At 41.2% G+C, this 17,862-nt stretch overlaps 1 protein-coding gene across 5 annotated transcripts in view; it reads left to right on the top strand.

Annotated features, from left to right (window-relative positions):
* Nucleotides 1–17,862, top strand: part of cntln (centlein, centrosomal protein) — a 178,794-nt gene that overhangs the window by 121,961 nt on the left and 38,971 nt on the right. For all 5 annotated transcript variants that reach the window (XM_077232326.1, XM_077232325.1, XM_077232328.1 and 2 more), the window contains 2 exons: nt 14,631–14,722; nt 16,979–17,460. In XM_077232326.1, the coding sequence (XP_077088441.1) occupies nt 14,631–14,722; nt 16,979–17,460 (574 nt within the window). The remainder of the gene's footprint in view (nt 1–14,630; nt 14,723–16,978; nt 17,461–17,862) is intronic.

Below are 17,862 nucleotides of genomic sequence, written 5' to 3' on the forward strand. Positions count from 1 at the left end.
GCTTAAGTTCCTGTCTATGAAGACAGCGCTCCTGGTTGCACTGGCCTCCATCAAGAGGGTTGGGGACCTGCACGCATTCTCCGTTGACGAAGCGTGCCTGGAATTTGGGTCGGCTTCCTCTCACGTGATCCTGAGACCCCGGCCTGGATACGTGCCCAAGGTTCCTACCACTCCCTTTCGGGACCAGGTGGTGAACCTGCAAGCGCTGCCCTCGGAGGAGGCAGACCCAGCCTTGGCACTGCTCTGTCCAGTACGCGCTCTCCGCGCCTATGTAGACAGAACGCAGTGTTTCAGGACCTCAGACCAGCTCTTTGTCTGTTATGGTGGGAAGCTGAAGGGAAAGGCTCTCTCCAAGCAAAGGTTGTCTCACTGGATAGTGGACGCCATTGCTTTGGCTTACCAGCATCAAGGTCAACCGTGCCCCCTTGGTGTGACTGCCCACTCCACCCGGAGTGTGGCGTCCTCTTGGGCTCTAGCGCATGGCACCTCGCTAACAGACATCTGCAGAGCTGCAGGCTGGGCGACACCTAACACATTCGCCAGATTCTATAATCTCCGAGTGGAGCCTGTGTCCTCTCGTGTACTCGCTTGAACCAGCTAGTACCGGACCCGCTCAGGTGTCTTCGCTTGCTCGCCATTCCACTCCACGGACTGGATACGTGCGATATTTTCCTCAGGTGAGCTTCTCCGAAAGCCCTGAGCTCCTCCAGCACTCCTGACGTCGGCGCCAGTGTCTATTGCCTGCGCGTCGGCTAGGTGCCTCCCGTGTGCATGGTCCCTCCTCTGAGCGACCCCCACATGTGTATTTCCACTGTAAGCCTCTCTGAGCGTGTGTCTTTCCCTTGGCAAGCCACCTTGCCACCCCTGGGGTTGAAATATTCCACCTGCGGCTGGACACCCCAGTGTTTTCCATATGCTTCCTTCGGGTCATATGTGTATTCTCTAAGTCCCCCCCCTCCGGGCTGGCATTAATTGCATACTTCCCCTAAGCTTGGGATATGCTTCCCAGTGTACCTTGGTATTCCTGTGATAAATGGAGTCCTTTGTCCAGGCTGACAGGGATCTCGATTTACGCAGGGCACTGGAAGACAGCTGAGAAGGTGGCGTGATTAGACTGGTAACCCCATTCGTCGTCATCCGACGTAACTCGGAGTGACAACGAAAGGGAACGTCTACGGTTACGTATGTAACCCTCGTTCCCTGAGTAGGGAACGGAGACGTTACGTCTGCCTGCCACTTTCCGCTGTACCGCGGGGATTGCCTGAGCTCAGTCTTGGCTCCTCAGCGAAGAAACATATCTGCTTGCTGCCGGCTTCCTCCTTTTATACCCACGAGGTGGGGCGGAGTTACGCCATGCAAATTCCGCAGACCCATGGCATTTCCTTGCCATTGGCTCGTTTTGTAATACTCGAAGTTGATAGGCTTTCTAAGCGAAACCCCATTCGTCGTCATCCGACGTAACGTCTCCGTTCCCTACTCAGGGAACGAGGGTTACATACGTAACCGTAGACGTTTTCATCCACCGACCCATTATCAGTCTGGAATGGCCTGAGGAACATCACCAACTACAAGTCACCATTCCCCGATCTGTGGACAATCAACACCTGGCTGACGATTTAAATTCATTTTATTGCAGGTTTGAAAAGCCCTCATTCACACCACACACCGGCTCTAACCTGCACTTCACACATTCACCATCACCTCCTGCACTCCCACTCCCCGCTCCTGCCATCCAACCGGAGCTTAAGGTCTGTGTGGAGGACGTGAGCCGAGTTTTCAAAAAACAGAAGACTAGTAAAGCCTCAGGCCCAGACGGCATCTCATCTGCTTGTTTAAAAGCCTGTGCTGACCAACTGGCCCCGGTCTTCACACAGATCTTCAATAGATCATTGGAGCAGTGTGAAGTTTCCTGCTGCTTCAAACGCTCCACTATCATTCCTGTCCCCAGAAAAAACAAAATCACTGGACTTAATGACTACAGACCTGTCACTCTCACGTCTGTGGTTATGAAGTCGTTTGAAAGACTGGTGCTGGCCCACCTGAAGGACATCACTGGACCCCTGCTGGATCCCTTTCAGTTTGCTTACAAAGCAAACAGGTCTGTGGATGATGCAGTCAACATGGGACTGCATTATATCCTGCAACATCTCGACAGACCTGGGACTTATGCAAGGATCCTCTTTGTGGACTTCAGTTCGGCCTTCAATACCATCATGCCTGATCTTCTCACAGCCAAACTGACCCAGCTCTCCATACCATCCTCGATCTGTCAGTGGATCTCCAGCTTCCTGACGGACCGGCAGCAGCGAGTGAGACTGGGGAAACACACATCCAGGACTCTCACCAACAGCACTGGCGACCCTCAAGGGTGCGTTCTCTCCCCACTGCTCTTCTCCCTATCCACTAAGGACTGCACTTCTAAAGACCCCTCTGTCAAGCTCCTGAAATTTGCCGACGACACCACTGTCATCGGTCTCATCCGGAACGGTGACGAGTCTGCTTACAGACTGGAGGTTGAACAGCTGGCTGTCTGGTGCAGTTACAACAACCTTGAGCTGAACACGCTCAAAACAGTGGAGATGATCGTGGACTTCAGGAGGAACAGCTCAGCACTCCCCACACTCACCATCATGAACAGCACTGTGGAAGCAGTGGAGTCATTCAGGTTCCTGGGCACTACCATCTCTCAGGATCTGAAGTGGGACAATCACATTGACTCCATTGTAAAAAAAAAGCCCAGCAGAGACTGTACTTCCTTCGCCAGCTGAGGAAGTTCAACTTGTCACAGGAGCTGCTGATTCAGTTCTACTCAGCCGTCATTGAGTCTGTCTTATGCACATCCATCACTGTCTGGTTTGGTTCAGCTACCAAATCAGACATCAGGAGACTACAACGGACAGTCCGGACTGCGGCGAGGATCATTGGTGCCACCCTGCCATCCCCCCAGGACCTGTACTCTTCCAGAGTGAGGAAGAGAGCAGGTAAACTCATCACAGACTCCACTCACCCTGGACACCACCTGTTTGAACTGTTACCGTCAAGACCGAGACTTAGATCACTGGCCACAAGAACATCTCGGCACAGGAACAGTTTCTTCCCACAGGCCATTTCCCTTCTGAACAGTTAACACACCTCCCAAGGCATATGCCTTTAAGTGCAATACTCCCACTGTTTAGTGCAATACCCTACAACTCAGGTGATACTTATGCTTATATTTAGATGTATTTATTATAATATTCAAAACACTGTAAATATGTTGCTAATCTGTAAATCGGGAAATGTCTATTCTGACTAAACCCAACTGTGATACTTTTATTCAAATATATTTATATTTTTATTCTTTATTCTTATAATTTGTAGTATTATGTTTCATGTTCCTTGTTGTATTTGTATAGTCCACTGGAAGCCTCAGCACCAAAATAAATTCCTTGTGTGTGCAAGCACACTTGGCAATAAAGCTCTTTCTGATTCTGATTCTGATTCTGATTGCTTTTCTGCAACAGATGAATAAAATTTATTAGTTTTTATTTGTTTTATGCATAGATATTTATAGTTAGCGGGAGTCCCACGAATCGTTTTATCCTCCCAGAACCCACACACACAGAGTGAGTGCATTACCGCCCGCTCTCACACTCGCACTCGGCCATCAAATCTAGTCCCGCGCCACACTCTTTTGCGTTGGGAGTGCACGTCTCTAGATCAAAGGCCCGGCCCGAGGATAGTGACGGGAAATATCGGGCTCGGGCAGAGAATCTAAGCTCTAAGGCAGAGGAGGCAACTATCTAGGTGAACCAAACAATGGTGTAATGATTCAGTTCGACTCCCAAGACAAGACGATGCTCACCTGACTGGCCAATAGGAACGCTCCAATAGGAAAAAAGGAACGTGGCCCCATCCATGACACAATTTTGACAGCGAAAGCAAAATCCTGACACGAGAGCAAGAAATTGCATCGAGAGCAAAGAGAAGCATTTTGATTGAAACACTTTTTTTTAGAGAAAATTTTTTCACACTGATAGCAAAACATATATATTTGAGATTTTTTAAAAGTATTTTGAGAGAGATTTTTTTTCTCAGAAATAATTAAAAAAAAATCAATTTATATTTTTTTATGTTCTATGAGAAAATGCTTTCTCTCAAAACTTTTTTTAGTCTCAAATATGATTATTTTATGCTATTGGTATGAAAACTTTTCTCTCAAATATTATTTTTTCTCTCATGAAATGCTTTTTTGCTATCAGTGTGATAACTCGCTCTCTAAAACTTTTTTTTTCTCTCCGATCATTTATTTTCTCGCATGTAATAAAGACACAATTCTAGCTCCATACTAATGCAATTCCACTAATGCCAACATAATTTTATCTATTTAAAAAGTCTAAATAGGATCAGTCTAAAGTCTAAAGAATGTTGTGGTCAATAGTATAAAATGTAGCACTAAGTTCGAGTAACACTAAGAGAGTGCGTTCACACACAGCCCGTAAAAATCTATGTGACATGTAATGTCTCAGCAGCCTTATAGTTTGCTTATGAGCTGCGATTTCTCTCTGGAGAAACCACGCTTGTGCATTTTTTTTTCTCTGATTTGATCATAAACTAGCGCATTGCGTACCGTTTGCTAGCCTGCTTTCACTTCACTTCAGCGTCATCATTGCGACACGACATTGATTACGGCTTTCGTTCACACAGCGCGCGTTCCGGGACTAATCCCGGCAATGTTACTAGGTCCCCAACCCGACTTCGATCCCGGCTTCAATCCCGGGTCGTGTTTGCGTTCACACAGAAGGCGTTCTGGCAATTTCCCGGCAATTTCCCGGGATCAACGCGCTGTGTGAAAGGGGCTATAGAGAGATACAACCACAGTCGGATGATAAGAGCAAATCATTTGTGACTGATGAGAGCTGTCTCAGTACTATAGTACAGTTTAAATCCTGACTGGAAATCCTCATACCATTTCTTTCTAAAAAGGAAGATAGTTGTGAGGATACTGTCTTTTCTAGTATCTTTCACAGACAAGGTAGATTCGAAATTGGCCTGTAATTGACTAATTCTGTTGAATCAAGTTGCATTTTTTTTAACAAGCGGTTTAATCATAGCCAGCTTAAAAGTTTTTGGTACGTATCCTAATGACAAAGATGAATTAATGATATTAAGAAGAGGATCTATGACCTCTGGAAGCATCTCTTTCAATAGCTTAGTCGGTATAGGGTCTAACATGCATGTTGTCGATTTAGATGATTTAACAAGTTAGAATTTTTTTCCTTGTATCTTGTAAGTAAAGAAGTCATTACTGCTGTGCTGCTTGCAATCGTCTGGAGTTGAAGCTTTATTTTTCGTTAATTTAGCCACTGCTTCGAATACATACTTAGGGTTTTGTATATTTTCTTCTAATAGGGTTGAAAAATAAGCAGATCTAGCAGTTTTTAAGACCTCTCTGTATGCAATCATGCTCTCTCTCTCCATGAAATGCGAACAAATACTTGTTTTGTTTTCTTCCAGTTGCTCCATTTTTCTGGCTGCTCTCTTAAGGGCCTGAGTGTGCTCGTTGTGCTGTGGGCATTGGACTATTTTCTTTAATCTTCTTTAAGCGCAAAGGAGCAACTGTTTCTAAAGTGCTGGAAAAGAGAGAGTCTAAAGTTTCTGTCGCAATATCGAGTTCTTCTAAGCTATCTGGGATGCTGACGAGATGAAACTGATCAGGAATATTATTAATTCCTATATATTATTAAAAATATTAGCAGAAGTGATAGGTCTAACATATTTGTAACACGGAGTCGGCTTTGCAGCCTTGGCTAAATGAAGTATACATAAGACTAGATAATGATCTGAGATGTCATTGCTCTGCTGCCGAATTTCAATGGCATTAACATTGATTCCATGTTATAATATTAGATCTAGAGTATGATTACGACAGTAATCAGGACAGTAGGTCCTGCCATGTGTTATCTAGCTTAGGGTGACCAAATGTCCTCTGTTGCCCGGACATGTCCACTTTTTACGTACTGTCCAGGGTGTTTTATAAATTCATGAAAATGTTCGGTTTTCACTGTTTTTCATTTGACCATTAAGCGTGTACTTTAAAGCAAAACTATGTCGTTTTTGTGGTTTTTGCTCTCGGGGTCCCCCTACAGTTGGGAACAGTATTGTCTTGCACTACTGTCGTAAAACCTGTCATGGTTACACCAGGGGATACACGTACATTTGTTGACAAGCCGATACCGTCTTGAGTTCTCACGTCTTGGGCAGACTGACAGCGTTGCGTGTGAAATGTCTTCATCCCAGGTACATTGGCATATATTTCAGCATGTCATATGAATATAATGTCATCGGTTTTATTTTTTTTCAAACGTCAAAAGATCGCGTAGCTCACGTTTACAAGACAGTGTCATTATAGTAGATTGGCTACTGTTTTACATAACGGATATGCTAATTCAATTCAATGTTTGTGTGGTAGGTAATAGCCATATATCGTCAATATTATAATATCAAGCTACCATAGATGAATCTGCAAATTTGAAAATCGATTTGCATTATAGCCTGAGGCAAGACACTTTCACCAGAAAAAATAAATAAACAAACATGACCATCAGCCTGCAGACATTAGGATAGCTATCCTGAAAGATTATTTATTATAACCATCGTAAACTAGCATGTTAGTGTTTATCGTTACCAGCTACTAGATTGATAATTCGCTACTCTACTAGCATTACTTGATTCATGAAGATAAATGGATGACCAGATAGATTCTGTAACATGGCCAGGCCATGTTATTCAGCCTTTTACATTTTGCGCGCTAGTCAGCTCCCTGACTCCCTGATTTATTTATAAATGTATAAACACTTTATAGATGACTGACTGCTGCGCTTGTGACAGAGTGCATGTTACTGAAAGAACGAGCATAGAGAGAGAGAGACGGTCGTGCGCGCGCGCACTCTCACCGTCTTCAAACTGTCTGGCTCTCCCTCCAATGTTGATCCTCGTCCGGACTTTTAATTTGTCACTCTCCCTTTTTCTTCTTTTAGTCTCCTCGGACAAAACCTTTGCCTTCTTCCTTTTAGTTGTTACTTCGACCAAGACAACAACATACAGACGGGTATCAAACGCTAGTTGGGCTCTCACGTCAGAATCTGAGGAAGTGGGGGAAGTGATGTATGGCGTAAAGCAGTCGAATTTTGTAGTTTTTTTTTTTGTGCTCGGGTTACTACCCGAAACCCGAACATAGTGCCAGTAAAAGCGATACAGACACTGTCAGGCTATGGCAGACGTGTCATTCAACCTATTATAAGTCGATGTACCATCTCAAGGGTCTTGGAAATAGATTATGAAGGTTGAAAAAAGACATAGTGTTGCTTTAAATTGACTGGTGCTTGCCTTTGCACATAATACGGTACTTTGTTGTGTGGCGTAAACCCCGAGAGGCTGCCTTGTGGGCGACTCTGCAACACGCACATACACAGGGAGCAGAGCAGACAGCGGAGCAGCATTGCACACAAAATGCCGAAGCGTAAGTGCAGCTTCACAGTTGAACTGCAAAAAAAATAATCTCGCGCACCGTCCTGGCCGGGACAAGCGGGAGACGGATTGCACCGTGTGTAATTTTTTAATTTTTTTTATTCGTTTGTCATTATTCTATTGTTGCGGACCAAAAGTTGAATGGAAATGATGTATTACTTTATGTATTAAAGTTCAATAGTTGCAAGGATGCATTTGTCAAGCATCTGTCAACAACTAGACTTCAATATGGTCACCCTGGTCTAACTCCAATAGAGTTCAGAATATCTTTAATCCCGATCCCAATGCATATTTTTCGTTATCTACATGTATATTAAAATCACCAACAATTAGGAATTTATCTGCAGCCAGTACTAACTCTGATAGAAAATCAGCAAATTCTTTGATAAAGTCTGTATGGTGCCCTGGTGGCCTGTATACAGTAGCCAGTACAAATCTCAAACGTGATTTATCATTTACATTAGATAGTGTTACATTAAGCACCAACACTTAAAAAGAATTATATTTGAAGCAAGACTTCTCAGTAATTCTGAAGATATTAATATAAATTACAGCAACACCTCCCCCTTTGCCTTTCAGACGAGGTTCATGTTTATAAAAGTAATCTTGCGGGGTGGACTCAATTAAAGTAATGCAATCGTTTGGTTTTAGCCAGGTTTCTGTCATACACAGCACATCTAGGTTATAGTCTGTAATCATATCATTAACAATAAGTGCTTTTGAAGTAAGGGATCGAATATTCAGCAACCCAAGCTTTATCATTTGTTTAGTTGTATTATACCAGTTTTTTATTTGTTGAACATCAATTAAATTTTTACCCTTTAATAGGTTTGGCAGTTTTTTGTATTTCCTAATTTGGGGAACAGACACAGTCTCTATATCAGGGGTCACCAACCCTGCTCCTGGAGAGCTACTGTCCTGCAGATTTTAGCTCCAACCCCAATCAAACACACCTGGACCAGCTAATCAAGCGGTTCAGGGTTACTTGATAATTACATTAATGTGTGTTGGAACAGGGTTGGAACTGAAGTCTGCAGGACAGTAGCTCTCCAGGAGCAGGATTGGTGATCCCTGCTCTATATGATGATATCTAGGTGAAAGAGTCTCTATGTGATGGGATTTATCTTACCTCAGTGACGTGAGACAGCTAGCAGGCGGTCGGTTTAGCCATTCTGTCTGCTTCCTGACCTGAGCCCCAGATTGTCATGTTTGAGCTCTAAGACCATGTGCCATTATACTAGAGAGAAGAGCAGCACCATCCCAGGAGGGATGAATACCAACTCTTTTCAACATTTCAGGTCTGTCCCAAAAACTTTTCCAATTGTCTATGAATTCTATATTATTTTGCGGACACCACTTAGACAGCCAGCCATTGAGTGAGGACAGTCTACCAAGTATCTCATCACTCCGGCGAACAGGAAGGGGGCCAGAGCAAATTACTGTGCCTTACAACGTACTTGTGAGTTCACACAACTCTTTAACGTTCATTTTATTGATCTCCGACTGGCGAAGTCGAACATCATTAGTGCTGACGTTAATAATAATCTCAGAGAATTTACGATTAGCATTAGCCAGCGCTTTTAAATTTGCTTTGATGTCGGGCGCTCTGGCTCCTGGCAAACATGTGACTATGGTGGCTGGTGTCTCTATTTTCATGTTCCATGTAATAGATTCGCCAATAACTAGGGCATATTCAACAGAATTCACAGTGGGTGTTTCACTGAGTGGTGAGAATCTATATGTTATGGTAATCGGAACGGAAGAGCCCACGACTACAGTGTCTCAGTTGCCCTGCTGCACGGACTCTACAGCCGGAACCGAACAGTGTACAGAGTTCACTAAGCTAGTCGCATCCAAAGCCATATCTAAAGCCCTTGCACTCTTACTATCCTTGATTAAAGTTTGGACGCATGTCTCTAGTTCTGAAATCTTCTCGGTCAGCCTGACTATCTCCCTGCATTTATCACATGTAAATTCCTCATTGCTGACAGAGAAGGCCATGCTATACATGTGACACGAAGTGCAAGTGACAATAACATGAGAAAACATTACTTACCGTGTTTGTTGACTGATCCTACTTCCCACAGTTGTTTGTTAGACTTGTAAAAAGCGTGAGTGCGCACGAGAGAAAAAAAGATGGCAAGAACGGATGGCTAGCGAGATACTAGTGTGTTGTGCTAGTGATAACGATTTAGATAAAAGCTAGCGATGTCAGATTAATGTGTAAGGCAATATTAGACTATATCTAATATATTTTGATGAGTAAGTTATATTTAGCAATATAAACAATAAGGAATGATAGTAAATAGAGATTCAAAACAGAAAGCTATACGGAGCTTGCAGACGCAAACCAGCAGCAAGGCAGACAGGCTATATATATGTATGTGTGGCATAAAGGCCATAATTTAATTAAAAGTGAGTGCTGCACATTTCAAAGCAGCACATTCCTTTTCTTAAAAATGTTTTAAAAGCTTAAATGTTTATATTGTATCACTTTATAAATTTGTTTTTGTCAAAAGTTTTTATTTTAAAGTTGTTTAAATTGTTGCTTTTACAGTAGTTATACAGTTTACTATGTTACCATAGACATTGTCCTACCCCACTCATATGGTATTCATTTTCTTTGTGCAGGTCTTAAAAAGCCTTAAATTTGATTTTAAGACACTACAGAAATTATGTGATTATATGTAAGACATGAAGTTAGCCATTTATGAATTCACAGCTGAGTACCTTATCATGAACCATGAGTTAAATTGTAATTAATTAATAAATAGTATTCTAACAAACTTTTAAGTATGTAAAAAAAAGAAGCTATGTAATTGAACTGAAGCCCATGTTTCTAACAATGGACTAGCACTACACTATGTACTACAGAGTCTTCAGCAACTCTTCCACATACAAACTCATATTCTAGCAATGACAAAGTTTAAATGTAATGTTTAATGCATCTCCCAATGGAACTTCATCCAATGTTTTACATTGGAATAGAAAGTGATCATAGATGACAGTGCTTCTTAGCATCCATCGCACAATTGACCCTTCACTAAGCCACGCCCCAATACTCCCACTGGCCAATCGTGTCTTAGCAACCGTAATAGGCGCGGGAGGTCTGACAAGCTTTCGAGTGAGGGAAACGTGCCGAAGCGTTGTGTGTATGGATTGTGCAAATCTGATACCCGGTATACTAAAAGTTTGGACGAGGGAGTGGATTTGTTTTCCTTCCCCGAAAATCTAAAAGCCAAAGGGAGAAATGATGGGCATGGATCAAGCAATGTGGGAGACCCCATTCACAACTAAATGTCGACAGGATTAACAAAAACACCTAATGCTTGAAAATAATGAAGGTTCTTTGTTCATGATGCATATATTTTAACGTAAAATAAGACTATTAAAGACAAGACGGAAGCTCAATGACATACTTTAAAATATATTTCAGCATTTTGTTAATTGACGGCCTACTACCCCTGACTGAGTAACTTTAACCCAATCCGATCGCGGCTCTCTCGGTGTTAGTGTTATTCCACAAGATTTATGGATAAGCTGTTTGATTTTTAATTATTAGATTATTTTCACATTTCACTTACCCTGCTGTGCACAAACATAGCTGTTCCTCAGTTTGTGTGTTTCCCATTTGAATGATCAGCGTATGAGGCGGCTGCTGCTTGCACTGGGACTATAGGCTTTAGCTTCAATTTTTATGAAATTATTCTCTAATCGGTTACATATTATGTCGTGGATATATCCCTCGATTGCATACTGCAGTCCCTTTTGTCTGGCTCTCTCAGATAATGTTCGCCAAAAATTTCTAATTATCTCATTGGGAATGTCTTACACCGGTGCGTACATACTCTAATCGACGTGCCAGGCGCGAAAGCTTGTCAGGCGTAGCAACAGTAACTAGGGAGGGCGGGGCTCAGTGAAGGGTCAATTCTGTAATATAAAAAATATCATTCATAATAAGTCATGCAGCTCTTAAAGGTTTCTTTTTAAGAGCCAATGGCATCCTAGTCTTTTTTTTTTTTTTTTTTTGCCTGGATAGCTGAGAGTATGCCACTGTTATGCACTATCGGATGCTTTACGTGTTGTCAGATTAGCCAAAATATTTCATAAATGAACATGCAAGGGGTGGGCGATGTGTAACTTCGTGAATCTGCAGCAATCGTATGCTCAAATCTGCAAGTGTGGACTCTATGTAGACCTACTGAGGGTCAAGTATAGTCAATTTCTTATGACTAGACTGGTATAGAAACCTGCTTTTGTAATGTCAGTCTGTGTTCCCCTGTTGTTTCTTGTTTAGTAGTTCCCTGTTAACTCTATTAGTCTTCCCAGGTGTTTCAGATTAACTACATCCCCTTGTTATCTTTTTTAGCTTGTTTGCTCTTGTATTTAAACCCTGTGTTTCAGTCCAGTTCTTGTTTTGATGTTGTAATGTTTTGCCTCTGAGTCCTGTTCCTAGCCTGAGTCTTTGTCTAGTTATAAGTTTAATGAATAAAGTGTGTGCAGCATTTGGATCCTGCTTCCTCCTTGCTTCAACCTCTTCATAACACCTGCCTTGTAGTCTTTTGTTTTGTTTTTTTCTATCTTTTTTTGTAACATTTAAAAAGATCTTAAGAGCTTAAGATAACTTAAAATAAGACAAAACAGGAATATAATATCAGGTAGAAATTGTGAGCAAACAGTATTTTGAAAAAATCCAGTTAATCACAAATGGATGGAAAAGTCAACATTCATCTCATAAAACCTCTGAAAGTTTGAAATTGCATTTACTATGAGTACTATGAGTGTTCAAAGTCCCTGTTTACACCTGATATTAAGATGTGTTTAGGTCGATCGGATCACGATTAGACGAGGGAGACCCATACCTGTTTACACCTGGTGTTTTAATCCTTCTCTTTTGTCCACTTTGGACCACTTCCGTCCTGATTTCTTCTAGGGGAGGGTTTATGGGTGGGTAAATGTATGTTTTTTTTTACATCTTTTGATCTAATGGACAAAATAATCCTGCTCAATTTACATATTAACACATGGAGACAACAGAAAAACAAAAAGAGCAACAGCTTTTTTTTTTTGTTGCCACACTGAGTGTGCGTTTTTGTCTTCAAACCAAATTCGGGTCTTCAGCTGACAAAGTTTAAATCCCGCCTGGTTAGCGTGCCTACCATAATGTTTACACATTAAGTCAGTAAGTGGAGAGTACAGGCGTTTTTTTATGGCTATTCTAACACATTCAACCACATGAGCGTTCATACTACGAAAGCAATCCGGTCGAATGCTTGAATTGTTCGAAAGTGGACAAGCTCAAAACGTTTTAGACCCCATTTACACCTGTATTTAGTGTCGTCCACATGTGATCCGATCGACCAAAATGCACCTTAATTTCAGGTGTAAACGGCTTAATCCCCAAGATTAATAGGGGATGCCTTTAAATATTGTTATACACAATTAGGTGCCTTGGAGTCAAAAAGTTTGAGAACCAATACTTTAGACGGTCTCTTACAAGTAATAAATGTCAACTGTGTGATTGTGCAAATATACATTTTTTATTAATATTATTCCTTCCCTTTTGTGCACAGTGCATGATAGTTTTGCCGACATTTGTGAAAATAGATGTCCTTCTAGACTGGCAGTGACAATGGTTGAGCCACTATAAAGCAGCTGTTCATCATGTTGAGATTTGGTTCTCAGTGCTGAAGCTTGACCATGGAAGTTTACAGTGTAAAAAAAGCACAATACAAATTTACATTTTATTCAAATTATATATTTGCATTTTATTTCATATGTTGGAAGTGCAGTGTGAACAGGTAATTGTTTCTTCATTTTTCCCACTGGTATAACCACGCTGTCTTCAAGTATAGCTAAAAACTGAGGTGATCAAAAAATAAAGGAATATATTTTATTTGCCCTTAAAACTTGAGTTTATTTCTCTAAATTCTTAAATATATTTATTAATATAGGTTTTTTGGATTGCAAAATTTGATATAGCATGCACAAAAAATTGCTGTAAAAATACAGAAAGTTTTCTGTGAGGGTTAGGGCTAGGGTTACAGGATAGAGTTTGAGAGAATTGGGGAGTGATCATTTGGATGCACACATGAGTGTAAGACACCAGGATGGAGGACCCAGGCTGGTGTTATTGTACACCTGGATGACTACAGCTGGATGCTCCAGTAAGGGTGGAAAGACACTAGGAAGCCGGAGGTTGCTGCTAGTGTAAATCACAAACCGAGGCTCACTTACTCTTCCATTCAGATAGGGGTACCCCAAACTTAGTCAATTTATCTTATTTCTATGCTGTATGTGTATTTCTCTTCTGTGAAACACTTTGTAAACACGGTTTTAAAAGGTGCTATATAAATAAAGCTTTACTTACAGTTTGTAGAGTATAAAAACATAGTCTATGGAAAGTCTACATAATGATTTAAAAACGTGTGTGTGTGTGTGTGTGTGTGTGTGTGTGTGTGTGTGTATGTGTGTGTGTGTGTGTGTGTGTGTGTGTGTGTGTGTGTGTGTGTGTGTGTGTGTGTGTGTGTGTGTGTGTGTGTGTGTGTGTGTGTGTGTGTGTGTGTGTGTGCGCACAGGTGAATTTTGTTTTTGCAAGTGTGTGCATGTTGCTACTGAGAAAGACAGGTCTGTGAATTACTAGAATTTCAGCCTTGCTTCTTACTGTCGAAAGGTCAGCAAAAAAAAAAAAAACTGACTGTAAATATTTCACAACATTTTCATTCGACAAATGAGCATCCACATTCACCATGAAACTTTTATTAACCAGAGGCGGCAGAAAGTTCTGGTCTCCAAATGTGTTTATTTTTTCCATCTTTAAACAAGCATAGCAACAAAGATCCTGCTACGAAGTCCAAAACACAAACTCCATCATACATTGACAATTACCTTCAAAATGAATTTGTATTACTCCACAAAAATCTGCAAGATTGCTTCAGGTCAGAAGGTTTTCATTTGTGGTTACGAGTACTTTTTCTAAGTCTGTCCATTAAAGGCCTCTTTAAGAGCTCAATCAGTTGAATAGACCCTTGAAAAGACCAGAAATTATGTGTCATTAATGATAATTTATTTGAATTTGGAAAGTGGCTGTCAGGTGACAGTATGAATTTTTATTCTTTCAGCTGAGCTTCTGTTTCGGGAAGTGTCGGAGGTCAGGAGGAGCAGTACCCCCATCAAGACATCCGCACGAAGAGTAGAACAGACTTTTAAGAAGGTACAAACCGTGTGCTGTTTGCTATCTGTTTGCCATTTTTGGAAATGTTCAGCATGCAAACATTAACATGCACTTTACAAATTCTATTTTGGTAACACTTTACAACAAGGTTCCATTCGTTTTTTTAATGCATTAATTAAAATTAAGTAACAACGAGCAATTCATTTGTCACAGAATTTTTAATCTTTGTTAACATTTGTTAATAAAAATACAACTGTTCATTGTTAGTTCATCTAAGGTCCATTAAACAAAATTAACAGATTTTGAGTTTTGATTTTAAAAATGTGTTAGTAAATGTTGAAATTAACATTAAGTAAGATTATCAAATGCTTTAAAAGTATTTTTCATAATTAGTACATGTTAACTAATGTAGTTAATTAATATTAACAAAGGGAACCTTATTGTAAAATGTTACCTTCAGTCTTTAAAAAATGTCAGGTGTTTGCTTCCTCGAAAAACAGGTGTGATGTGTATTTTATTCTTCAAATATTCATACATTGTGTCATGTACAGTATACTTAGACAGACAGGCAAAGACTGTATAGCTTGACTACACACAAAAAAACACTTGTTTATAACTGCATGTTTTAAATTAGCATTTATTATTATTATTATAGGTTATCTTTGGTCTGTGTTCTTTGTTATTTTATTTGTTCATGATAAAAAATTAACTAGTGTAATTGTATACAATTTGAAGTGATAAAAATCAATTAGTATATGTACAAATTAACATTTGCCTGGATTAATGTGGTAAACATATTCTTATTGCATAGTGCTTACTGCATAAAAAATTGTTGACAAATCAGATTATTATAAAGTGTTACTATGTCAATGAAACAACTAGTTTATTGATGCAAAAGTGGGGATGCACCAAAATCTTGACAAAAACACATTAAAATCATCATCGCCACAAGCATATTAATAAAGAGCATTTACCTGTGCTTGAGCAGAGGCTGTGAATGAGTTTAAGCACTGTGGTATACACAAGGAGAGAAACCCTTAACTTTCACTAGTGAGAACTTACCACCTTTCACTTATAAATGGAAAATACTCATCCTTAAGCACTTTACAGGATAAAAAGATTTGTGTATATTGGCAAAAAGTACATTTCATCCGTGAATTACAAAATTACAGTTGTGCAATATTTTGAAACATTATTGAATGTTTAAGTTGTTAGAGTCTGAAGGAAGAACAAGTGCAATCAAAAATATTGTAATATTTAGAAGTCTAATTTAAAATTTTAGTTTTCGGTGTGTGCATAGTTTTTGGTTTCAAATTTGGCCAAGAATTTGTGCAAAACTAATGCAAGTAGTTCACTTGTAGATCTCAAATTGTCTAAAACTGGATGGAGACCATGCAAATGTTCATAACAGTGCCTCAGAAAAAAAAAACTGTTTTCCTGTAGTATGGATCGCTCATTTAAGCCAACAACCTGCTAAACTATCAACAGCACAGCAAACGCTTAAGGCTCATTTGAATGAAACTAAACTGCTCTGTTTGCATTTGCTTACACACTGCTGATGTTTGACACTGGGTCCTTCATTCGTTTAATACAAGCAAATCATTTGTCATTAGCATTTAGCCTGAGCAAATCAAGCTCATGGTCTATTCAAAAGCACTCGACTTCCCTTAAAGCAACATTTAGCTTTGTTCTTGCTGGAGGGGCTGGTGAGGACGGAGGGAACGTTCTGAGCAGAGGAATGAAATGGTTTGTGGAATAATTCAGAGCAGATGATGGCATTGTGAGCGATGCCAGCAGCTGCCATATGGTCGTGTAATGGGGGCTGTCATCGCCTTTATTACTGAATGACAAGCACCATGTTAAACTTAATAACCCACAGGGGCAGACTGCTGTTTATGTGCTCCTGCAAACGCATTATAAATTAAATAATTTTTGATGGAGTTGTGGGAGGGGGGGCGAGTCGTTGTCAGCCAGCCGTAAAGGGGCCTAATGTTGTTTGAAAGGTGGTGTGCTGCGGCAGTAAGGCAGAGAGAGTGCTAAATAAAAGGCAGCAATTTGCCTGGGGGTATAGACCCAGCAGGCATCCCCTCCTCTCTTTCACACCCTCCACCAGGATTTGACAAGCTGACTAAATGGCCCTCTTTTATGTTTAGCTATGAGTAACAAATTTGGGGGAATCACGGATTGGTTGTTCACTTGGCCTGGAACAGACCCTCTCCATAAAGGCCAAATGAGAGTTTAAAGCACAAATGTCTCAAAAAGATGTAGTGATTATTGTTTTTTTCACGGGCTCAGATAGAGCAGTTACAAAGTCAAATGGTCTCACTGGAGAGCGAGATTGTGCAGTTGCGAGAAGACAACCAGGCTTTACAGGAAGCGAACAGAGCAATGGCTGGAGAGCGCGGTGATCTGCATGCCAGAGTTCAGCTCTTGCACCAACGCATGGAGGCCGAGGAGGCCCAGGCCAGAGAAGAACAGGACCGACTGCTTGCCCAGCTGCAGAGTTCTGAGCAAAAAGCAAAAGAGGCCATGAAATCTGCCGCCCAGGCCAGACACAGGCTGCTCAAGCTCCGACAGGAACTGGGAGTCCTTAGAGCCGAGAGAGATTTCCATCGGTCTACAGCTGATCTCAAGGCAAAAGCTGCCACGCTGGCTAGCAACAAGATCAGGTCGAAAACACCCTGGGCTGATGCCTCCAGCAGAACACGCATGCGCTCGACGCAGAACAGGATGGACAGTCCCGCCAAGGACGACTGGGAGGACATGAGCGCAGACAGGTACTTCCCCCACCTTTCACTATCCTTGTCTCTTTCTCGTTTTCCATCTCTCAAGCTCTCATTATTTTTCTGACTGTAGGGACAGCACGCATATGCAAAAACACAAGCAAACGGGTGATTGAATCCCAGCTTCTGTCTAGTTGGTATTCAAAAGAGAGAAAAAGAGCAAGAGGGGGGCAGAAAGAGGGGAAAAAAATCTGATCCTTTGAATTACCCTGGGATGTCTTGCTAGGAGCTTATTGACTGAAATTTGCATGTAGAATTAGCCACCTCTGAGCAGCCGAGTTGAACCGGCGCCAGAAAGCACCTGAACCCGCCCGCAGCCCCTCACACTCTGCCCAATGCCATTTTCCCAACGTCATGAGCCCTGAAATTGACAGTTTGGCAGGTTAATTTAATTTG

The sequence above is a fragment of the Siphateles boraxobius genome, unplaced genomic scaffold (genome assembly GCF_051911475.1).
Source record: "Siphateles boraxobius isolate OS27281-9 unplaced genomic scaffold, OSU_SipBor_1 17, whole genome shotgun sequence".
Classification (NCBI taxonomy): Eukaryota; Metazoa; Chordata; class Actinopteri; order Cypriniformes; family Leuciscidae; genus Siphateles; species Siphateles boraxobius.